Source organism: Brachyistius frenatus, unplaced genomic scaffold, assembly GCF_029030835.1.
Source record: "Brachyistius frenatus isolate BFR_SWC_R1_liver_20210118 unplaced genomic scaffold, ASM2903083v1 Contig_8, whole genome shotgun sequence".
NCBI classification, from domain to species: domain Eukaryota; kingdom Metazoa; phylum Chordata; class Actinopteri; family Embiotocidae; genus Brachyistius; species Brachyistius frenatus.
In genome coordinates this window covers 2913778-2939475 of record NW_027210607.1, presented here as the reverse complement: position 1 = coordinate 2939475, position 25698 = coordinate 2913778, and the positions used below count along the sequence as shown (strand labels likewise).

Here is a 25698-nt window from a genome sequence, read left to right as displayed (position 1 = left end):
AAGTCTAAATCTAATATAATCTAATCTAATGTAATAAAATGCATAAAAACGCAAAAAGAGTTATTTCATCACATTAGCTCTTGTTAATTTGTAATGTATATTTAATAGAGAGGTAACCTAACTGACATTTTAATGTGAAATCCCATCGCGCTCTCCAGTCAGCTCATCTCCACATCTAGTTGTTTAGTAAGGAGAAGGAAAAGAGGAAATCATCGGAGGCTGTTAACATTCCCTGAACCAAACGGACACATGGCTTTGCTCCAATGACTGTCTGTGGGCGAGTTATGAAAATGAATAAAATGAGTCCTGATTTCATCTTCTGTGTTCCACTAAAGCTCTCTTTTCTGATTGCTTTTCTAAAAGGCCCTAAATCAGATTTGAACGCTTGACTGAGATGATGACATTCTGGGCTGCAGAACAAGTGTGTGTCTGAGTGTGGGGTTTGTGTGTGACAGTCTGTAAATACATGGATTGGTTTTTTGCATGTGTATTAGTACATTTTCACTTGTCTGAAAAGCACCTCTGGGCATTTCAGTAGGATTTGCACCAATTATTTAATATTTTGGATGGGAGTTGTTTGAAGTGTTTATTTGTCATTATGACAGATTTCTACAAACTTGTGACACACTAGAAGAATGCTTGCATGCTCTGCTGGACTGTTTTCCAGGAAGGAACTGTGATGTCAGTATATTTAATTTACTCAAAGATTTCCTTGATGATATGATTCAAATCTATAACTCAGACCCCTTCCTCTGCGCTCATTCACACATACCATCACACCCTCTTCATCTCTCTCTCTCTCTCTCCTCCCCCCTCTTTAAAACAACATCCTTTCTCGTCCACAGGGCACGAGTTCAGTTTAAAGTGTGGATGGGCTTTAAATTGAAACCTTGTGGTCTCAGTGTTTCTATAATGCAACACTTATATAACATACCAAGATGAGGACAGATGTTGTCTTAGACCTAATCTAAACAGATAATATAGATAAAATATTGGGAGGTAAAGGGGTAATTCTTATCAGACTATTTGCACAGGACTAGTATTACATGTAGACCACAGTCATCCATTCTCAAACTCTAAGTTTAAAGCAGTATTTTCACAGGGAATAATGAAACGGGCTGGAAACACTAGTTTCCATGATACAGTTACTGTATACAAAGGCAAGAATTGGCTATTTGGTTATTGATTTAGTGATACAGAAGCTGACAGATGTGAGCATTCAAGACCTAGACACGACTAGACTGGAAAAAAAAAGATAATTTGCGAGGGATTACTTCCTGTATTCAACAAAACCAGTGGTCAGAGGTCATGCTTGGGCGGGCCTATATGGAGCCATGATCTCAGAACTACTAGATGTTTGTTATACAGGTACGTGTCTGATTTCCTTTATATGGCTGCTGTTTTTCCCATTCTCCAGTTCTTCCTGTGCAGCACCGCCCCTGATTTCCATAGAAACCTAATAATCACTGGAATCGCCTGCTCAGATTGTCAGCAATTTTATCAACAGCAACAAAAAAAAAGTTACATTTAGAAAGTGGAGGTCGCCAGATCAAGAGGTGAATGACTAACAGCATAACTTTTTACATAGAAACAGCACATTTACTGATAAACTTTGATGTACTTGTGCTCCTCTAGTGTATAGCTATAAAATTCTTATCAATGTTAGAATAAAGTGCACGACCAGAAACACGTTTATTTCAAAAGATAAACCTCATCAGGAAGTTCCAACAATGCTGACATTATACATTTTGACTGGAATAATAGGTACAAGTTGGTAAATTAACTGTTATTATGAAATGACGAATCGTTATTAACTGATAAATATTCAACCTAATCCTGTGTTTACTTATCATAGTTTGCTGGTAATATTACAGCTGATGATGTAACTGTGTGATTACTTGCATGCCAGTGTGTAACAGAGCTGCTGCACTTCTCTCCAACTGTGAATAGTCTGTGAAGGGGACAGTTACATCATCGCTGAACCTCTGCCAACTGTCTGAATGCTGGGAAACACAGGGAAATACCCCCCATCCCACCCTGACACACCCAGCCCCCCACCCCCCCACCCCCACCCCTTTACCTCTCTCCAACATCCCCGGTGAGCGGCTACACCCTGACAGAACAAGAGGAGCAAGAGGAAACCCTTCAGCAACCGGTTCGGTTCTCAGAAAATGAAAAAAAAAAAAAAAAAAAGGTCATCTTCACACAATAAACACATGAAGGAATCATCAACTTAGTGGGAATCAGTGGGGCGGGGGAACACACGAGCCACACACAAAGCACTGACCTACATCCGCAGTAACACTGCACCATTGTGGGGCAGCTCCCCGAAGACTCATTATGAACATTTATGCTCGTGCGCTGATATTTTTACGATTTGTTTACATAATGTCGCTTATGAGACTATAAACTTTCAATCTGTTCCCACTACCCGACACATTTTTCCAAAGCTTGAGCGTTTTTAGGCGAGCTTGTTGATGACAGCTTGCGATGTGCATTTTTGAACGTACGCCTCCACAGTTTCTCTGAATCTTTAAATGAACATACATGCAGGCACGCTTGTGTGATCAGCATGTACACACACACATGCACACGGTGGAGTGATTCACTTTGATGTAATGAACCTAGTATTCCCATTGCAGCAGCATCCATCAAATTAGCTCCTTGTCTTAACCCATTCTGTGCATTACTCTACCCAACACACTGTGCAGACTGCACTGTATAATTTATACTTCACTTTATCCTTGTTTAACTTTAATCAACAGCTTTTAGTTTTCTTTATTGAAAAGACTTTATTGACTGCAACTGGCAAGCAGTAAAGTGATGAACCCAGAGGTAAAACTCTGGAGTGTGTGTGTGTGGACATGATCAAATTTGGTCTCCTTAGCAACTGATGCTGCGCACAGGCTTGTAAACAGACTGTTGAATCTAAAACAAAGAATGAGGAAAAATCTGTAAAAGTGCAACAGAGGCAGGGATCTGAAGAAAACAACCGTATAATGCAATAAAAGAGGAAAGAGATTTCAAGAAATTAAAGTTCCTTTATGAGCAAGAATAGAGTTTTGTATAAAAAAAGGAAAAAGAGCTTTAGAGAGATCACCAGCAGAGACACGGAGGAAGAGGCAGAGAGACATTTTCCTCTTTTCCTTCGCCTTCAGTAATATTTCCTAACCAGGTTCTTCATTTTGTGCAAGATTAGCCTGATTAAAAATGGAGAGGATTAAGAAAGATACATCCAAAGTGTCTGCTGTAGTTCGCTACAGGGCTCTAAAATGTTTGATTAATGAAACATGAATCACAGGCTGGTCCCACTGCTGCCGCTAGCATCGCTAATACCGGGAGTTTGGCCTGACACCATTACTCAGCATAAGTTTGGCCCACATCACAGAACTATCGGGCCTCATGGGCCCCGTTTCTTTGCTTGCTGCTCACTGTGAGCAATGTAAACAGATCAGCTTATCGGCCCACCTGCGCCAGCAAATAAGAGCCCGTTATGACACAGCGCGGTATGAATATAAGAGGGAGATGGAAGACATAGAAAAATGTAATATCATGCAGAAATTACAAAACAAAAATCAAAATGTTTGTTACAACAAAGATGGTGTCGTGTTTTGAAGGTCTACACTGACACTTGCCTGACGCAGCCTAAAGCAGGATGAGGCAGAATTCTATCTGGGTAAATAGCCGCGAAACATTTCGGGTTCACCTTCAAAGAGGTCACTTCAGCGAGGCTTTGGCATCTCCGCTCACACTGCTGCAACACTGTGCGACAAATCCAGACGAGCGCTTTAAGCCACGCGCTAAATCCTGTGTGCTCAGTCTTTCCCCTCTGATGGGGCGTGCTGGGCGAGGCCGACTGACTCAGAGGACACTTATCCAAGGTGAGCAACATCAACATGGACTGTAATGACTAATACCCGGCCCGATGTGGCTAAACAAGCACTGACAGCGTCTGATGTCAAAGGCCAAAACATTAGTTAAGTTCTTCTTTTTCTTTTTTTCATAAGTGCACCAGTGAAGTCACAGCACAAATGTTCTCCACGAGGCTCTCTCAACACTGAAATTGAAGATACAGCAGAGGGCGAAGGGTGAAGTTCAGCCCACGCACAGCAGATTGTTTTTGTTGGACCGAGCTCGGTTATACACTCATCAGCTATGGAAATAATGTCTGCCCCTCGCAGGTTTTCTTACAGGAGGGAGACGTTCTCAGGTGCCAAGAGAAACATGACCCAAATAGGTTCCACTTGAGGACGAAAATTGCATTATTTGTGTACATAAGTGGAGAGCGGTGGGTAATTGCGAGCCTAATCAGAATCGGAGCGTTGAGAAATTCATCGGGACACCGAGGTGGAAAAGTGAAGTTGAACTTCTGGAGGATGTATTGTGAGGAGGGGGAGACTTGGGAGACGTAGTGTTTGTGCTAATCAGGCTAGAAGCAGAAAGTTGGAACAAGAGGTGACAGACGTCAGAGGGTCGTTTCATGAGGAGTTCTCGCTCCAACGAACCTCACTGTGTACACACATCACAATAAACAGTGGTGGAATGTAATGAAGAACATCTTCTCAAGTTCTGCATTTAAGTATAATTTTCATGTACTTGTACTTATGTATTTTCATGGTATGCTACCTTCTGCTTCTACTCCACTATATTTCAATACTTTGCGTTGTACGCCATTACATTTGTCTGACAGCTTTAGTTACTAGTTACGCCTAAGATTACAGTTTGTCACACCCTTTCTGTCCAGTGCAAACCATTAATTTCCCCAAATTTGGTGATTTTAAATGAGATTTTTTTTTTCTGATAAACTGAGGTATTAGATGTTACTTTATGGGCTGAGAAAATGCTCCCAATTTTTAAGTCATATAAACCATTTTAAAACCCACTTGGATTTGCTGGAAAATGCGCTCAAAGTGCACTCAGTTTTTGTAATGTTGTTGACTGTTTAAAGTTACATGGTTCTTACAGAACGGAAACAATACAAACATATGATGAGCTTATAGAATATGATGCATTACTGTTGAACTAACCTACGGTACATAAAGTAGTTCAAATAAGTACAACTTTAAATAATGGCACTAAAAAAGCAAATTAATTCATTTCAGGAAATATTTACTGTATAGTGTGCACTTTTAATTTTGTTACTTTTAGCAAATTTTCTGATAATACTTACAAATTTGTACTTAAGCAAGGCTCTGAATGCAGTATGCTAACTTGTAAAGAGTATTTACACTGCGTGGTATTAGTATTTTCACTAAATATCTGAACCCATGTCTTTTTTGATAATAACACAGGGGGGCCAAAGTCTGAAATTTTCAAATTTCAATATGGTGAACGCATATTTACACTTCTGACAGATGTGGGGAAACATTATAATTAATTTTGAGTTGATAATTAAGGTAAGTCCAATATTCACTCTTATCTTAGGGTCTTCATGCTGTGTTCCAAGTTATATACTTACCTTAGTACACTCACATAGTTACATGTTAGGATGCACTGACTGGTGTAGTCCTTAAGTTTCGACAGGGTATTGTCTCAAATTGCACACTGCCATTCTGCACTTACCGGAAATAACTAGCATCTGAATGTATCTAATCTGCCAACATATCTGCTGCCTTCAAATATTTTACCCAGAAATAAACGTATTTTTGTGGCCTCTGTTTAATGCACACAGTAAACCCACTGATGGCTTCTGTCCAACAGCTTTATGGTGGGCAAAAAAACACGTCTATGAGGTGTTCAACAGCTGTGGCTTCCTCAGATGCCTTAATTTGAAAATGTTTTACATCTCTCCTCTACTTCTGCATAGCCATAATGTCCACCATTGAATGTAGAAAGTATACATCGTTTCGCACTCAATTTGTGCACTTATGGTGCACTGCATGTTTCCATACTTGACGGTGTGAATGCACTGATGCACTCAAAACAGTGAGTGTTGGTATGTAAGTACACCATTTGGGACAAAACATTCAGGTCAGTAGCTGCTAAATGCTACTTGATGTTCACCAGCTAGTTACACTGTTTCTACTGGGCAGGTAGCAAACTGTTCATCAGCTGGCTGCTGTGACTGGAAGCACATAACATAAAAGTTTTGGGGCAGAAAACCAGAACTAGTTGTTAAGTGACATTTAAGAGCTCGAGGGGTATAGCAGAGGTAGTTGGTAAGATGATGCTCAGTTGGTTCGACCCCTTCCATATAATCGTTTGTTATGTATCATCAGCAGAATGCCAAGACAATAAAAGTACTTATTATTCAGAATAACACTTTTAATTGTATTACACTATTAAAAACATGTCTATTGTATAATTTCTGTAACTTTACTGTATCTCTGTAATGTGTAAGCTGCACTCTACGTTTTAGCAAGAGGTAGAGCTAAATGTCACCAGCTGATATGGTTTTAGGTAGCTAAACCCATGCAGACATAATGCATCATATTTGTAAGCTGATTATATTTTGTATATAAAATCTGAATCTGCAGAACAAGCAGTAAATGCAGCTGCCAAATACAATTTAGTGGATAAAAAAAGAACATTTTGCTTTAAAATATTTTTTAAGTAGGAATTTAAACTATTCAACTATTTAAAAAGTGTATACTGTGATACTGTAAATGTCCACCACTGTTAAAATGGTGGGAAATGAGAAGGAGGTGAGTGACGATGTAATTCACTGATCCTTACTGATGAATACCTTGCTTAAAATAAACTGCCAATAAAAGATGAGACATGAAGACACAAAAACGTCACTTAAAGATCCCAAATCACTGCATTCAGCACAGGGATCACTGGTTACAGTAAGCTGCGACATAATAAAATAAATATATTGACTAGTTGGGGCATCTGCAGCCAAAGGAAATAGTATAGATTTCCAGAAAGGCAGTGGAAAAGTAGCTGGCGCTCTCGTTGCCAGACAAACCACACAACACGAGGCGTTCTGGCCCTGTTGACACGGGGAAACATATTTCTGTCAGCACTCCATCAATATTTATGTTAGAGAGGCCGAGTCAGAACAGGCAGCAGTTAAACTAATCAACAGCAACGTCCACCTGCGTCTGAACCATGTTGCCACAGCATTACGTCAAATCCATTTACTATAACTAGACACACACACAGATATACACACACACACACACACACACACACACACACACACACACACACACACACACACACACACACACACACACACACACACACACACACACACACACACACACACACATACATACGCACCGCCTACAACCGTGAAAACAAAGACAGGAAGAGGATGGAGGCTTGGAGGCAAAGTCTTCTATTTAAAAAAAAACAAAAAAAACAAAAACGTGAAAGCCAGCGCTGCCGGTCTACTTTATCACCGCAATTATGATTCAGCATCTGTTCCTCTTAGCGTGTGATCAGCCGGTGCTCCGCCGGCGCTCGGGGAGCGGCTGGACGGCCAACCTCTAGAGACAAGCCGCAGATTGCTCTGAGGTGTTGGCACGCTGCCAAGCCAATTCTCCCCTGTCCTTTTAGATCCTTATCAAGGGCGGCAATAACAAAAGGTAAATCACAGCTCCTATGAGTGAGTGAGAGATGGAGGAAGCGTGCCTCTGTGTGTGTGCATGTATTACGTCTGTGTGTGAGACTAGGCCGCTTGAATAAATGAACATGTGCGTTCTACAAGTGCACGTGTGTTTGTTTCTCATAGTGAAATAACTGTTTATGCAGCAGCTTATTTGCATGTGTGTTTGGACTTTCTCTGCTTAGTTGGACTTACTAACATCCTTTGGAGTGAGTTGGTGCAACAGGCCAGTCGACAGCTCATCAGCTCTCAGCTCATGTTCCCATCCTCCCTCTCCTCATCTCCCTCCCCCCTTCCCCTCTTCCCTCCTCTCTCCTCTGTAGTGTACCTGGTGAGCAGGCAGCAGTCGTGGAGAAGGGTTTCCTCCACGTAGACGCCCCGGTCCTCCTGTGTGGTCACCATGTGGCCGTTGTGATGCCAGCGAAGCTCCACCGAGGAGTCCAGGTAGGAGGCGGTGCACTGCAGGGGCAGTCGGTCTCCACGGAAAACGAGCTGCCTCTGGGAGGGGATGAGCTGGAAGAGGGGCATCTCCAGAGGTCCATCTGGAGGAAGAGGGGGATAAAACAGGAAGGTCAGCTTGTTAACCCCCACCCCGTCCTCCCCCCACTCCATCCTGGGGTAGGAAGGTAGAGGAAGGGCGAGGAGGTCATTCTTCCACCCTGACAAAGACAGAACAGAGGGATTCAAATCAGACTCATATCAGACCTGCACATAACAAACAAAACAAAACAAACGCTCACAAACACACGCATGCCCCCATAAATACTGTCAACACGGAGACATAATCAAGCACATGCGTTCTGTCAAGGTCACACTCCTCCCCCATCGTTCCCCCCGTGTTGTTGCTGTTGCCGAGCGAGACGAACAGCAGCTGAGAAAGGAGAAGAGCCTTGAGCGCTCCCCTGGACTCTCCTTGACACCTACCATGCTCACAATGGGAGTCCGCCGCAACACCAGTGATAGGATTACCTACGCAGCAGCTGGCAACGTCCTCAAGCCTTTCTTTTTTTGCCAGAGAATAAGACTACGATAGGGATGGGATTAGAAGACAAGGGGAGTGTGTTTAGTCCACTGCCAGAATGCGGTCTTCATTTTTAGGAGCTGATTGATCAAATCATAGAGTCGATATAGGAAATATAACACAATGCAATCTCTCACGATGTACCCATGGAGGATGTATCAGTGTTGCCTGCTGTACTGGTCAGGTGTTAATTGGTTTTGCTTTGGATTTATGATTACAGTAGCGAGCACAGTGCCTTCCTGGCTAACTGTACCACCTTGGAAATTCCTTCAAGGCATGTATATCCCTGGCCGTGCTCCAAAGACCAGTTTAAGCAAGCGCTTTGCCTTCGCTTGTATTACAATCAATTGTGGATGTTGCGGCCGCCTGACAGCCGATTCGATATGTGGGTCATAAAGTCTTTTACTGCTCGATGTGTCGATTCGAACAAAGAAAATACTGAAAGATCCATGTCGGGTGGAGGCTCAGAGTCCACAGTTATCACAAGTTGACATTTTCCTTGAGCAGGACTGAGAGGCTAGCATGGCAGTTTAGAGTGATCACAGCTATAAACACATGCTGATATATAAACTCTGACCTCAGTTTTCTACATAAGTAATCAATGACCATAGGTGCATAATTAAAAGTGACATGAGAGTCAAGATCAGTCACTTGTATTGGATCTTCCATGATGACATTTATGTGTAATTACTTGATGACCCTGTTAAGGCTCTCTGACAGAAACAGTAGTGGAGGCTGTGTTATCTCCTGCGCATGATACACAGCAGAAACAGCATGGGGGCCATTGACTGTTGACTTGGCTGATGCTGATACTGTTGAAACAACGCTTTGAGCCAAGGATCAGAGTGTGCCTGCTTGCCTTTCCCCGTTCGACACTGTCAGAGCAAAATGCAATTACTGGTTGTGAATGTGTGTGTGTGTGTGTGTGTGTGTGTGTGTGTGTGTGTGTGTGTGTGTGTGTGTGTGTGTGTGTGTGTGTGTGTGTGTGTGTGTGTGTGTGTGTGTGTGTGTGTGTGTGTGTGTGTATAGCAGAGGGAGAGCAAGACACAGTGAGACAGGGACACAGGCATGATGATGTGGAAGAATTGGACCACATAAGCGGTGCGGCTCAGTCTGTGGAACAAACGATACAACTCGGCTAAGAGAGATTTGGTAGGATGCAGCTAAATCAGCACGCAGGCAGTCTTTTTAAATGAAGCCTGATGTGTGCAACCACAACACTTTCACAGTATTCAATCCACAAACCATTTAGCATTGATTAAACCCATAAAACTAATCTGTGGTCATCAAAATTACATAGAGGTTGTTTTTTTTTTAAGAAAAAAAAAAAAATCCCCTCATGCTGTATTCATTCAGTGTGCCTCGATCTATGAATCAGCAAATAGTCCCAATCTCTGTCCACCATCCCGCCGCCGCTCACGTGCAGCTTTATGACATAGAAAGCCCCTCCCCCCAGGTTGACGGGATTGGTTCCTCAGGTTTGTGATGTATAAAACCCTGGTTTGTTTGAATCTGTGGTTTTGTCAATGTCAGACTGTCATCTCAGTTCCAAAGCAGAAATGCTTTGTCATGACGTTCACTGCTTGTTTTGCTCATTATGTCTTCTAGCATATTAAAAACACTAATGTTACCCTGGCTGCAAACCTGATGTTCATTGGAGGGCCTCTTTAAATATTTTCATCAGTCAGGCACTCACACACACACACACACACACACACACACACACACACACACACACACACACACACACACACACACACACACACACACACACACACACACACACGCGCACGCGCACGCACACAATCTCTCTCTAACACACGCGCACACGCACACGCACACACACACACGTATGATTTACAGAAAGAAGACAAATGCTAAGTCACTACTGATCCAAATATAGTATACTGGTGCTGTTTCATATTAGGTGTGTTAAGCTGGCTAAAAGGTGACTTTTATTGTGAAGGAAACACAGAAAATGAAAAAGATGCAATTGTAATTCCTGATCAATTACTTTCAGGTTTTTCATCAGAGACTAGTTTTACATTTTTTTTGTCACAATTTTATTGATTACGACTTTGAAATTGTCACTTAAATCTATTTAGTTCCATCTTGAAAAGAACAGTGGATACCATTTAGTGGCATCCAGTGGTGACGTCGCACACAGCTGAATATCCCTCCCATCACCCTCTCTTCAAGAGTGGCAAAACAAACACAGAAGGCCGCATCCAGAGTCGGTGTTTGGTTTGTTTTTTTCTGGGTCACTGCAAAAACACAGTGGTGTAACATGGCACACTCCGTGGAAGAAGACCCGCTCCCCATGTCGATAGGAAGGGCTCATTCTGAGGTAATGAAAACAACGATTCTCAGTTTCAGGGGATAACACAATAATGAAAACATGATTATGAATATTGCATTCCATTTCTGCTAATAGATCTCTAAATCCTACACACTCAACCTTAAAATAAGTTATTGATTTTTAAAATGAATCACATACGAACATCTTATAAGAAGACCATTTTTAACTTATTTTATTTATATAGCTGTCCACCTCTTGTATTCCATTTTTCCCAGTTTATTAGTTTTCTGCTTTAACATTGTTAATGTGAAGTGCATGTCACTTAAAAACTGAATATCCAACTAAGAAACAGACTACAGGAGCTTGGACTGGCCACCTGTTTTGTGTCAGCAGGAATCATGCGTTTGATCCAACCAATCAGAGCTTCTGCTGCTCCATCATTCAAATGGAAGTTTAATTCATTAATTTGTAAAAAAAAAAAAAAAGTTTGTATTTATATGTATTAATCAAAAGCAAATGTCTCGGTCTGGCTCCATATTTCTGTCACAATTTCCAAGAATTATTTTATGAATAATATATGTTGTATGGCTGAGTACCCTGCTAGAGGATTTATATACTTAAAAACTACATTTCCTTTACTCACAGTCAAGTTTACCCTTTAAATGTGGATATTGATCAATTACTAAACTATTTGGAAAATAAAAGCAGATGTTCTCTTTGTCAGGCTGATGCTTGTGTGTCTGTTTCTCTCGTCACTTCGTTATCCCTTTCTCAAAGCAAGTGATTTTAAAAGAGTTGCGTGACTGAACTTCAAAGACTCAAACGACAGACGATGTTCAGTTCTTTTTCATGATATTTTTGTATCATTAAATTATTAGAGGCACACCACAGGCTAAAAGAAAGAGACCTGCACGTGAAGTTGAATTTAATGACATGATGCTCATGAAGTGCAGTTGCACTACTGTGTCATCATGCAATAAAAAACTGCCTTCGAGAGCGTAGGCTTGTCCAGAGGTGTATAACATGCCATGTTAGCTCTGCGCTTTATGTTGGGGCTGTAGCTTTTTCTTTCCGGCAGTGTTAAAGACCCAGAAAGCCTTGGCTAGATGAGTCCAGCAGACGCCCCTGACCTCAACACAGGAAGCACCTGATCCTGGCAGGAAGCTGCTCGCGCTCCTCCGTTCCCCCTCATTTGCAGGCGGTACCCGACGTGTATCATTGGAAGGGATGAGGGCTCATTGCTGGAATGTATAGTGCAAACAGCTGCTACCCATCAGGCTGCAGAGAAACAGATGCATCTTCTGTGACAGATCTTCATAAAAACAACGGGGGGAAATCTCAGTCGAGAAATATGAATATTTTCGAGAGTGGATTAAGATAGATATTTATATTCTATCCCCATCATTTTTCTTGATAGCACCAATGTGGTATCAGGTGCTCAGTAATATCCACACAGCCTTAACAATGTCCTGGACGGTGTACACTGGCCTACAACATTCCCTTACAAAGTGCAGCCATATTGAAATAACAAACATCAAATAATATTAAAACTGTGGCTGCACTGGATCCAGCTAAAAAATTATCGCTGCCGAGTGAATGAATAAGGTACTGTAAGATGGAGTTGTACTGTGGAGAGGCATGTGGAGCCGAGCAGGGCGAGAGCGGGGAGCCCAGAACGTAATCATTGTAATCCCATAATGGATGCTTTAGGGTCTGAAAGGAGTGCTCCTTGTGCTTCTACTGGATTCCACTTGTGGCTCTTTGTGCATGGACTGTGCACAATTACCCTGTAATTGCTTTGGATTGTTCTGTGTAAATGAAAAACACATACAGTTAGGATTATATAGCATAACTATAGCGTGTCTGCGCTGCAGACCTGCAAGAATGTGTGTGTGTGTGTGTGTGTGTGTGTGTGTGTGTGTGTGTGTGTGTGTGTGTGTGTGTGTGTGCAAAAATGCAAACTGCAGAGGGGAGGATGTGTACATACTGCACACTGGGAAACAATTCTCCTCATTAGATTTTCTGCAAACTGTTTTGCATCATGCATGCCCTGCATCTTCATGTAATGTCCCTTCACTTCACACGCGTACATACACACACATGCACGAGCACACGGCGACATACCGCACCACTAACCAATGATTTTCTCATTCCAGTGCAATATCCCCTGCGTGAGCCAGATGTAAGGAGAAGAGGAGGATGATTCTATCACATATGAGATACAATTCCCCTGTGGACCGCAGCACAGAGCAGGGAGATAGAGAGACGGAGGGGAAAGCAGGGAGGGGTGGTGGTGGGGGGCAGGGCTGTGTGCAACCAGTTCTTTCAGAGAAAATAAAGTAAAGACTCTTGGATTTCTCCTCACTGCTGCTAACAGCTTCCAGTCAGTAAAGGGGCCATTTTGCTCGGCTTAAAAAACTGCAGCCACCGCTGTTTCACATACTGAAATACGTGTCTTAATCTTTCAGCCTTTAGATTCATATGTGGTCTTGAATGTCGTGTGTGCATGTCAAAGCTGCTTTCCCACATGTTTATCAGCCACTGGAAACAAGATATTTAACATGGAGGGATCTAAAAATGAAATAAAACAAATTTGTTTTAGACTTGTGACAACACAAAATTCTTTGTCTTTCCTTTTTTCCGCTAGTTGCAGGTAAAAGGAAACGCACATCTAGCTGCATAGCTTTTTATATGGCAGACCCTATTATCCAAAACAGCTATTTTAATGAAGGTTTTGCTGACCACTGCATATTTAGACATTTTTACACCTGGAAACTCCAGTGGCACAGATATAGTCTTCATTTACTGGCTGCAGAGCAACTTCAACCAAAGAACGAGAAGCTCAAGTATTATGTGATTTACTCAAAGCACTTTGACAGCAATGTGAGAGCCAGCGGCGAGCAATGCTCAAAGTTCTTCAGCTTATCAAAGGATTTGAACTAGCAACTTTCTTCCCTTAGCTTCTAAGGCTACCGCTACCCCTAATGAGGCGACAGATAACATGACAAAGTCCACACAGAGACCGCATTATGAGACAGTTTTTGCCTGGGGGTTTTCTCTTTTACGACGTTGCTCTAAATCATAGCCTTATATTAAGCTTGTCAAACAGTTCACAGCAGGTGGAGCGATAACAGCGGAGAGGGAAACCTATTATCGGAATAGCTCTACTTAATCATGTTCTGATTGTGCTAACCACTTGAAAATGCAATGTTAGTGAAATTACACTGTTTCTCGTTAATGAGAAGCATTCCTCACGTGTAAAGCTTTCCCTTATGTTATAGATTTGTGTGTCAGAACCCACTCAGTCAGGCTTCAAGGAGCAAACATTTTAAGGACCTCTCCTTTAAAATGTTACAAAATGTAAAAAAGGAAGTTTGATCATTTCAATCCGTACATAAGGTTGGTCTTAATACATGTCTTATTGTAGGAAAACCCTGAAATACTATAGTTATTGTACATATGTTGTAGGAAAGACAGCAGCCATCAGAACCACACAGCCTTTCTACCAAACACCCTACAGGAGTTGTAATTAATTACAGTATTTTATTTTTTGGCTCCAAACCTGACAATTGATACCCGTTTATCTTAAAAAAAATAATTATTGAATTGCAGCCTTTCTTGTGAATGATATAAAAAACTAAAACGAGTTTTGATGTGTTCTATCTTGTGACTGTTTGCTTGATAAAATCAACCTTGAGAATGTGTCCCCTCAAGGAAAGTAAACTTTTCAGACGTTTTCTATCAGAAAGTCAGTCACGCTGTCACTTTCAAAACTCAGAGACCTGCCGACTTTTATACTCAAGGACTCATTTACACCTGGGATGCCAGGTGGAGTCGATGAATTAAGTAACTAACAAAAGTGCTAATAATGTGGCTCATTATTTGGGGATTGTGGGATGCCATTTTTTAAGACAAATTCACAGCTACACTGTACCAATGATTGAGGAGACATTTAATTCACGTTACATTACATTGCTCATCTGCTACTGCTCATCATCACAACGTGAGATCACAGGGACCTTGACCTCAGACTCTTGACCTTCAAAAATGAATCAGTTCATTCTTGGGACCAACAGAACATTTGTAACACATTTGAAGAAACTGTCTCATGGCGGTCTTAAAATATCATGTTCATAAGAACTGGATGGATGGACGGATGGATAGACGGACAGACAGACAGACAGACGGACAGACGGACGGACAGACGGACAACCCAAAAGCATTAGCTATGGCTATCGGGGTATAGTTCGAGGCATTATGCCTATCGGGACATTAAAACCAAACCCCGTAGCACAATCTTTGTCCAGCTAATGCTCGTGCACAAACTAATACCTAGATAGGTGGAAATTAAGCAACAAAATAAATATGTTGGTTAAAACATCTTTTTACCCCAAAATAATCACATTAAAAGCTTCATTGTCAGGTAATTCTTGCAGTATCACCCGTTCACCTATTGTTTTAAATCGACCTCCCATGTCTGTCCTTACATTTACATCAGTTTTAAGGGACAACAACCACCCGCTCTGTGTTTACCTCCCACCATGGCAGTAATTAGGTCCTTACCACATTTGAGCTGCTGCTCACGGAGGTTGCGAAATTCCAGGCCGTGGAGGTGGGTGGGGAAAACACACGCTGTGCCGTTGCCGATCCTCACGGAGCTCCTTCGAGCCCACAGGAGCAGCCACTTCAGCTGACAGTCACAGAACAACGTGTCGGTGGTGAAGTGCCTGGTGGGAATACCAGCGTACAGTCACAACCTGTGCACTTATGTTGCTGTTGCTGAATTTGAGCAACGGAGCATTGTCATCCAATAAGCGCAGCAGACATTTTGACATGTCACAACAAAGAAAAACAGGTGTAACTAATAGAATTAGTGATGGTTTCATTCCATTTAGGTGCGGCTGTTCCAAGGTGCAGGTATTGTGCATGCTGACTCGCTGGCACGTCTTCCTGGCCTCCCTACATGGAACGGAGCCATCATTAATGTCATTAGTAACACCTGTGCTTTTATCCTCCTGCAGCCTCTCAAAATAAGTGAGAAAAACACATTGACTTAAATTACTGCTTCTGTGCTCTGAGAGACAACAAATGAGGTTTAAAAGCATTTTGTAACCACAATTTAGATGACTGAATGTATTATATACATAAACATTATGTGTGTGTGTGTGTGTGTGTGTGTGTGTGTGTGTGTGTGTGTGTGTGTGTGTGTGTGTGTGTGTGTGTGTGTGTGTGTGTGTGTGTGTGTGTGTGTCTTTGCCTTACAGAACTCTGAGGGCTACTAAGTGTGTGAAAAGTCCCGTGGTCAGCGTGGAGAAGATGTTCCCAGATAAATTCCTGTTTGTGGATAATAAAAGAGAACACACACACACACACACACACACACACACACACACACACACACACACACACACACACACACACACGGAAAGAGAGAGAGAGAGAGAGAGAGAGAGAAACAGATCAGTCCTCTCATACACTAAGGCCGCATTGCTGTATTTTTCATGTATTACCGAAGCCATATCAAACATCATTCTCTATAGACACACTGCAAATAAGGCATAGAGTAGTGCAATGCATGTTTTCAATTTAGGGATTACTCACAATTTTGAGAGGCTACCCAGGTTGAGAAACATTCCAGGGGAGAGGCAGCCAATCCGGTTGTTGGACAGGTCGCTGGATGGACAAAAAGGCAAAGAGAGTTCAGATTGTGAATTTTATTGTAGTTAGAGAAAAGAAGGGAATTGCAATAGACCCAGCCTTTGTATTTTCATGCATGCCTGCACAGAGGATGTTAACAGCTGTGAAGGCTGGTCCTCACTGTCATTGATTCAACTTCCTGCAATTTTTGTCTTGACCTTTTACTCCTCACCATGGCTGGCACACACATGCCTACATACACAAACACGTGCGACTGCAGCGGACTTCCATACGCAAGCGGCTGTCGCGTCCGAGGCTCCGTGCCCTCGCACTCTGTAATTAAAGAGCTGCTTTGCTGGAGCAGCTGTGGGAAAATAAGCAGAGAACTCGAGTAATCACCAGTTGGGGAGCACTTAAATTAGCACTGCGCTGCTCCCTGGGCCTTGGGCACACGCGCCCCGAATCAGCACAGCAAACTCGCTGTTTGTATCCCTGCCAGCCCAGATCCCACTAACTATCAGGCTGCAATCATGTCACTCAGTCCCTGACCCTATATGTGGAAAGCTAGGATGAGAGCAATCAACGAGAAAATGATTTGAGATGAGGAAATCACCAAAAAACAAAGGAAAAATTCACTTTTTTTTCAAACTTTCTCCAACAGTTTTGTGCATGTTTACCATTGCAAATAAGTCTGTAAAACATTTAGAACTTGTTACTTTGTAAGATGCACAACATTAATCAAAAATAAAGGGACATAAAAAAAAGCATTTTAAAAATGCAGCAGTAAGGCTATTTGTAAGAAGATACCTAAACGTTTTTTTTTTTTTTTTTTAAAGAAATAAGGCAATCGTCCTTTTACATATAAAAAGTTTATTTATTGGTAATACATCCCAGAAAGTTGTATCAGTTCATCTGGACCCAAAGTTTAGTCAGAGAAACGTTTCATCACTTATCCAAGTGACTTTGGCAGTCTCAGCTGACTGAAAGTATCCCCAACCTTAAAAACAGCACAGTTGCATAATGGTTGGATGACCGGCTTCACATGCAAATAGCCATGGCCATTAATTACAATGGCAACGTGTGCTGTTTACAGAGGAGTTCAATCACAGGATTGTAAGTTGGAAGATGGTTGTTCCCTTTTCACATTGATGTCCTCTTTGACTCCCTGTTAGAAACCTGCATTCCTCTTTTTCAAGCAGTCATCAAGACATAAGCAATAAAACACACCCTTGCCACTACAGCCCAACTTGGTTTGGTATGACCAGTAATTTATGGTGGCTGGGAGACTTCCAAAGGACTGCAAGGCGAAGGCTGCATGACAAATGGAGACAGCCGAAGGTGTCGGTAAAGGCTAATATTCATTTGACAAAGTACTTGTACTGAGTAAGGTATAACGGAACAAAACCATCCCTGAAAATTAGTAAAATCCTATTCTTTCTAAATCATCCCATTATTCATCCCATAATTCATCCCACCTAAATATGATTTTAAAAACCACATTTAAGGATGAGTAGAAGTTACGTTTTAGTTTCTATATTACAGCTGTGTCATCACTGAATTTTCTCTTGGATTGCAAAAACACTTCTTCATTTTCAAGGTCATTTTACCATGTTTTGATGAAAACTCGCATCGTCAAACACACAACCAGACAACGGTGTTCAGCCAGCAGCAGGAAAATAAGCTTTTGCCGTTTATCACTCCTCTGTATTTATTATACTCTTTAGTAACATTTGACCTCAGTTAAATAGCCGGCTATGTCAATGGTTTTAGAGCTGCAAACTCAAGAATGACAGAAAATGTTAACGTTATTGTGTGCATTATTTTTGACACCTCCGTCCTTACAATTTATCACTTTTTTTGTACTCAGTGAACTTGTAAAACAAAAATAAGTATGCATAAAAATTTAAGGAAATCCAATGTTTCATGAGCAAAGATTGTCTTGTTTTAATACATTAACCAGCAGCATCAGCAGGGAGTCGGTGGTTCTTATCCCCAAATTCTAAGTGGACAAAGTAGATGACATTTTGTGAATGCGTCTAGCTGTGTTAACGGGAAGGACCGCTCTGCTTTAAACAGGATGACGAGCCCTGAGTTAGCTTTACTTTGAGCAAAGAAAGTTCAGAAATGCCTGACACTGTAGTATTTGCAGCTCTTTTGCCGCCATTAAACATTTCAGACAGTCCACTCTTCACTCTACACGAGATACTCCTTTTCATTGTCTCTGAAGCCAGAAGACTTTTCCCCGTGTCCCCTGGAGAAGGCTATTACAAGGCTTCATCATACTTACAGTCTCCTCAGAGCTAGCAGACCACGGAAGGCCCCGGGCTCCACTGTACTTATCAAATTATTCCTCAGGTCCCTGGTGAAGAGAGACAGAGAGAAAGAGTTAGACATGACAGTTATCTATCTACCTACCTACCTACCTACCTACCTATCGATCTGTCGTCAGGATGAATCAAGAAACCAAGAGATTAAAAATAAAATAACTCCAAGTGCTTTTAGTACATTTATGAGATTTGAAAAAGCTCAGTGAGTTAACTTGCACCTGTTAGCTGGCCGGTACAAACTACTTCCCCCATGCTTGAGACCCAGACCACATCCAGCCAAGAGGCAAAAAACACACAAGTTGCGGTTGCAGCCAGGCGCTCCTCGTCCACCCCCACCGCCTGCCCTGCAACCTCTGACGGTACTAAAAATGGATCTCAGAAAAATCTCCTCTCTGGGTTTCACTGCAGGCCAAAGAAAACTTCCTGAAATTGTGTCCCTAGTTTCCTTTAGCTCTGCACTGCGTGTCCAGTGTGATGAGAATGAGAAGAAGGGTAGTGCCTTTTTTTTTGTGAGTCAAAATTGAGCAACAATGTGGCTCAACCTAAGACTTCTTTTTTTTTTTTTTTTGTAAATTAAGTCACGCAGGGCAGATCAGGGCCAGCCAACAGAAATAAAACAAAACCAACAGCACTGTGAAAGCCACAGCCGTCGTCCCAAAGTGAAAATAAAAGTAATGCTCGAGCTCTTTTTATTAGACACGTGGGACAGTTTTGTAGAAAAACGCTGTCTTTTACTTAATGAAAGCAGAAGCTAAATAACTCACCTTTACTGAATGGAGAATTTATAGGAGCCGTATAGTTATGCTGATTTTCTCTAGAGACTGAAAGCATGGATGTCCACGTTGCTATTCACCTCAGCTGTGGCTGTTTTACAGAAACTGGTGTTAATTTGGTTGATGTAATGCATTAGTTACTCATACAGAAAACGAGCCATCATTAGCAGCAGAAAAATGACTCCCATCGAGGGTTAATGATCTGTGTCTTGTTTAGTCCATGGCAAACACACACACATACACGCACACTTTGTCTGCATCGTTAGGACTCCCCTCCCACCAGACTGCAGCCAAACCCAAAGTCCGGCGGCATTAAAATGTGTGTAAATGCGTCACAGTGTTTATTGTTCAGTCTTTTCTTAATCTGGTATTTGAATGAATCTGTGCGCTTGGTTTTGACCTCAACACCTGAGTATACTTGCCGACTTCTCCCAACCAGAATCACTAATGAGACTTTCTGCAGACATCCTGCAGGACTCGCCGTTAGCACAGCGAGGTGTAAGCGCCCTTTGTAGAAAGAGCACCGAAGCCGCCTTCCTGACAGACTAACCTCCTGCTCCAGTCAGGTCGGGCAACGGCTATCTCTCATCTCCGCTCTCATCCAAAGTTGACTTTGATCATGTGCGAGACGCTACAACAGAGCGGGTGGAGGTTGGAGGTCAAAAGGTCGTTTGCGGTGCTTGCAGTGCCTTCTTTTATCCCTCAACTGTCTTACAGCACACTTCGCACTGCCGGGTCTGGGATTTGCTGAATGCTCAAAACCTTCCACCTTATCGACTGACTGTGTTACGGAGGGGCGGTGCTCACTGCCCAGTCAGTCCACACTCAGCAGATGAGCTACTGTGCGAGTAGGAAATGAGGAATCCCGTAAAATGCATAAGAAAACCAATTTGTTGATATGTAAGTTTGAGGCTCCCACAGTATCCAAACGTCACAATTCTCTCTGGATGTTGTTATATATTTATCTCACAATATTCACTGAGAGAATTATTGTTCTGTCGTCATGTCATCGTCCTGGGTTTACAGAATATGCCAACTGGAGCCTTGTTTGTTTTAGTGGCTTCCTGTGTGAGGTCATTTTTAAAGTCGCATAAAACAGACCACGGCGTCACAGGAAACACCTTTTATAGTCATCCGTTCTGAGCCAACAAGTATCTGCAAATAAATCTTATGAATTATGGCTGCGTGTCATTAACTGGTTCAGGACGGGTGGAGTCTGCTACAAAATACAACGGAGCGGCTGCCAGAAGTTTCAACAATCAGAGGAAACTATTTGAAAGTGAATGTTGCATCCTTTTCTGTGATTAACTGTCTGACTGGATCTGTAATGTTCCCTGTCTGTAAGGTTCACCGCGTCTGGGCTCCAAACTGGATAAAACAAACTGGAAGACTTATTACATTATGAAGTGTGTATTGGAATCCAGCCGTGAAGTATTTCAGAAGCTGGATGTGGGACAAAATGTAATAAGCCCTCCTACCCTGTTTTTAACTTTGATTCTACATACACCCAGGGGCATTGTAGTAGGAGAGAAAGTGAGACTGACTACCACGAGCCCAAACTAAGGGAAGGCCATTGTAAAGCCTGTTTTTTTTTTAGCAGGTTTTTAGTGTTACAGCTGAATTAAAGATGGGTGATTAAATTAATTGAGAATGATAATTTATAAAATAGTGGAGGTTCTCGCTCACCCTTTCCAAAAGGCATACACTGGTTTATTCCACTCTGCAGTAGAATTCATCTCCAAACGCAGCTAATTGAGCCAAGTGACTGCTGATGCTGCAGCACCAATTTATGCTGTGTTTGGGTACTTTTACACCTGGCTTGTTTGGTCCGAACAAAATAATATGTTAAGTGTGCCTCAGACCATCGTCTGGACCAAAGGATACAAATTTCAGACCGAAAGAGCTGGTATCGGTCTGGATCAACCTGAGCCGTGGCTCGGTTCGTTTACAGGGTAAAATCACTTTCTGTATGCTTCGGACCTTTGGACCAATTACAGAAAATTGAGGCAGCATATCATCACTTGTATCATTTAACAATAGAAGAAGAAAAATAATTGGAGAAAAGTAAAACTAAGCAGGAGTAGCACATGAGATTTGGTCTGTAATTTGGTCTGACGGAAAAACTTTTCCGTGCATTATTTTTTCTCCACCTCAGATTGAAAAGGCAACCGGCTGAAAGACAACACACTGACGTCAAACACATGTCATCTACAAACCAATCAATGTCAATTGTAGAGATGCAGCGATGTCAAAGTTCCAAAGTTCTTTACTGCACTTGCAAAACTGCAATGTGAAGCCAAAACAAATCAGAACAAATGTAACTATGTTACAAAAACATGAACCTCGGTTCAGACTTTCAGGTGTAAAACGCCCTGAGAGTCATGTGTTTCCCCAAGACAGGGAAACCGGGATGCCAAAAGAGAAAAGAAAGGAAAGAGAAATAAATTAAACTGAGAAAATAACTCCGATCAAATTTCTTTCAAAAGAAAGGTGAGCACAACTCACACAGTTTCAGAACGGTCTAATATCAGCAGCTGTTAATAGATTGAAGGCAGTCAGCCACAAATCTTGCTTAGAGCATATGTGCATGATAAAACAAATGAATCAGCATCATAGCTACCATGTCCCACGACATACAGTCTTGATCAACACTACCGAGGCCGTAATGGGTCGAAATTAGGCACATATCACAGATTATTATTACTTGTTTAAATGTATGATTTCCCTAATAACCAGCACTGATTCATATGGCCAGTTGTTGACTCAATGTTTGTAAAAATAAAATGTCATAAGATTAGAGACAGGAGAAGAGGCCCAAAGAGACTGCTTATATATATATATATATATATATATATAAACCTCACACAGAATATTCAGGTCAGTCCAGCTCAAGAGTCTGAAACTGCTTTTATAGAATAACCATAAATAAGCCTTGTAATAAAAATGTTGAAGTTTACAAGCTACATCTGGGCCGATATTTCACTGCACACATAATGCTGTGGTGCAGTAAGTAAATATGCCATGTCATATTTGCATTTAGTCATGGTTATGGCATGAGTTGGCTTCTTTTCTGCGTCTGCTACTACCAGTAGGCACGGAGGACCGCTACAACATGTAAGGACCAAAGACCAAATGACAAACAATGTTTTATGTTTAACAAAGTAGATCCATATGATTGTACTTTATCCCAGATGCACGCACAATGGAGAAAGAGTTCATCTGTGGGAGGTGATCCATCAGTTAGGAAAGGAACATGAACATAAAACTTCACTTTTCCAGACCTGATGCCAACACCTGACAGTGGAGCCCGGCACAAAAGCATACGATCACACATGAAGCAAATTCACATCTGCTCACAAGCACTCCCAAACATTATCAGCACTCAAACAAAGGCCCCTCAAACAATAGTTACTGGAATTATAATTACTCGCATGGAAATTCAGCATAATCAAAAATTCTCACAAAACTATTTCAGTTAATGCAACACAATGTTGCCTCACACCACTCAGACCCACCGCTCCATCTGATTGTGTAATTGTACTGTGGTACGGTCAAGTGGCGACCCACTGATGTTACCTGCTGGTTTTTAAACTGACATTTTAAAGCCTCAAGTCGGGCTTTTTGACCATTTAGTTTTTTTGGAGGTAGAAATGATCATGGGGAGGAGCAATATTGTATTTACTTAGTATTTTATAAGTGAAGCTGCCACCTTTTAAATGATATTCTATTGGATCCCCTAGTGGACCTCAGTGGTACTGCATTTTAAGGCACTCGGTCATATCCATTGTGATCTGTAGCACGCCATTTGAAGGCAAAACAATGTTTCTTCTTCTTCTTCTTCTTCTTCTTCTTCTTCTTCTTCTTCTTCTTCTTCTTCTTCTTCTTCTTCTTCTTCTTCTTCTTCTTCTTCTTCTTCTTCTTCTTCCTAAGAACCTAAACATGCTAATATAAAATGGATAGTAAAAGCTCTGAATGTGCAGGCACAGCAAACAGATGGAAGATATAAAAACTGGACAATGGGGCACATTTAGAAAACAGAGAGTTTTCTATCTACTGTATGTTAAATATAAAGTATATTCAGGCAAAAACAAAATACAGGGATGGACTCTGATCGGCCGTCTTCACTCTTCAGTTGAGGTAAACAAAAGCCTGGCCACTATTTGAGTATTTATGGTACACACACACACACACACACACACACACACACACACACACACACACACACACACACACACACACACACACACACACACACACACACACACACACACACACACACACGATAACTACCTTGGGGGAGACTTGCCCCACATATCTGCTGCACATACTGTACAGCTGGAGATGCTCAAATGAGATGAATGTTTAAACAATAACCATTTTCTCCTCCCCCAGTCCTGCATGTTTGAGGATCAGTAGCAGCCCTCAGTATAAACGCCACCATTTGTGGTTAATGTTTGAAAAGCTACTGAAGTGCCTCCCAATTCATTCAAACTGCACTGTATATCTTGGCCTGCTCAATTTCTCCTGAAGCCATGTGACCCCGAGGATTTCAACCTTTTTCACTGTGACACTAATGGGAAGATTCCTCCCTGAATCTAAATTATTACCACATCACGCGGTCACACTGGTGCGGTGGTGTGCGCACACACACACACACACACACACACACACACACACACACACACACACACACACACACACACACACACACACACACACACACACACACACACACACACACACACACACACACACACACACACACACACACACACACACACACACACAGACCAGACCACACACATGCTCCAGGAACTAACTCTACACAGAGCCCTGTTTTCTCTTTGATAGCAAACAGTATTTAATCATGTACGGTCTCATTAAATAAATCTCAGTGTTGATGTAATTATCAGAATACCATCACATTCACTAAAGGTCAAATTCTACATGAAGTACATAAGCAAATAAAACTGCAGCTCGCCGCGGCCACTTGGGCACTCATCCAAATGGAAAGTGATGCTGCATGATGTATTCGATTGTTGTGCCCACTTAATGGAATGAGACGATGACATACATTCATTAGTATACCTTACATCATATTTCTCAGTGGCGTGTCGGTGTCTGGAACAGTGAGCGCGTGCGTGCGTGTGTGTGTGCGTGCGTGCGTGTGTGTGTGTGTGTGTGTGTGTGTGTGTGTGTGTGTGTGTGTGTGTGTGTGTGTGTGTGTGTGTGTGTGTGAGAGTGTGTGTAAAGGCACCTTGTTTCCAGTAAACAAGAAGAATCCCACTCGTGTCAAAAGGTTAATAATCAGGTCAGAAAAGTCAGACACACACATACTGTACTCCCACACATAAAGAGTTTAGACGAGGAAATGCAGAGTAGATTTAAAACAGTTTTGTGATTTGTCGACTGACAGGAATAATGCCAAATAACGTCTGAAAATCTTTGTGCTTTGTGCTACCGGTGGATACTCATCCTCTTTAGTGCAGTTGCACCTCAGATGGAAATATCAATCTGTCACTCTGTACTGAAATATTTCAACACTAATACAATGATTGTCTATAAAATGATGGAGGCATACTTGTGGATGAAGCCTACCTGTACTTTCCCAACTTTCTAGTGTCACCTTGAGGTTGACATTTTTGTTGTTTTGTCTTAAAATATCTCAGCAACTATTGGATGGATTGCTTTGGAATTTGAGGCAGACAGTCATGGTGCCCAGAGGATGAATCCTTGACTCTGGCTATATGATACCACCATCACGTTGATTTTTGTGATTTTGATTGAAATATCTCAACAACTATTGGATGGGTTACAATGCCATTTTATACAGACATTCATGGTGCCCCAAGGATGAATCCGATAAACCTTCATAGAACCTTCACTTCCTATACGGTGCCACCATGACTTTGATATTTGTGGTTTTGATTTAAATATCTCAGTAATTATTTGATGAATTGACCGTAAATTGATACAGACATTCATGGTGCCCAGAGGATTAATCCTACTAACCATGTTGAATTCTTGACTTTTCATATGGCAACACCACGATGTCACTATTTGTTGTTTTGAGTTAAAGGTCCCAA

The 25698-nt window shown here is 41.8% G+C and overlaps 1 protein-coding gene across 1 annotated transcript in view; it reads right to left on the bottom strand.

The window, feature by feature from the left end:
• The window catches only part of LOC138615978 (adhesion G protein-coupled receptor A1), a 174119-nt gene that overhangs the window by 126904 nt on the left and 21517 nt on the right, over nt 1-25698 (bottom strand). The window contains exons 3-7 of the mRNA XM_069689899.1: nt 18800-18871; nt 16477-16548; nt 16138-16209; nt 15439-15602; nt 7884-8097 (exon numbers count right to left, since the gene is read on the bottom strand). Coding sequence (XP_069546000.1) covers nt 7884-8097; nt 15439-15602; nt 16138-16209; nt 16477-16548; nt 18800-18871 — 594 coding nt within the window. The remainder of the gene's footprint in view (nt 1-7883; nt 8098-15438; nt 15603-16137; nt 16210-16476; nt 16549-18799; nt 18872-25698) is intronic.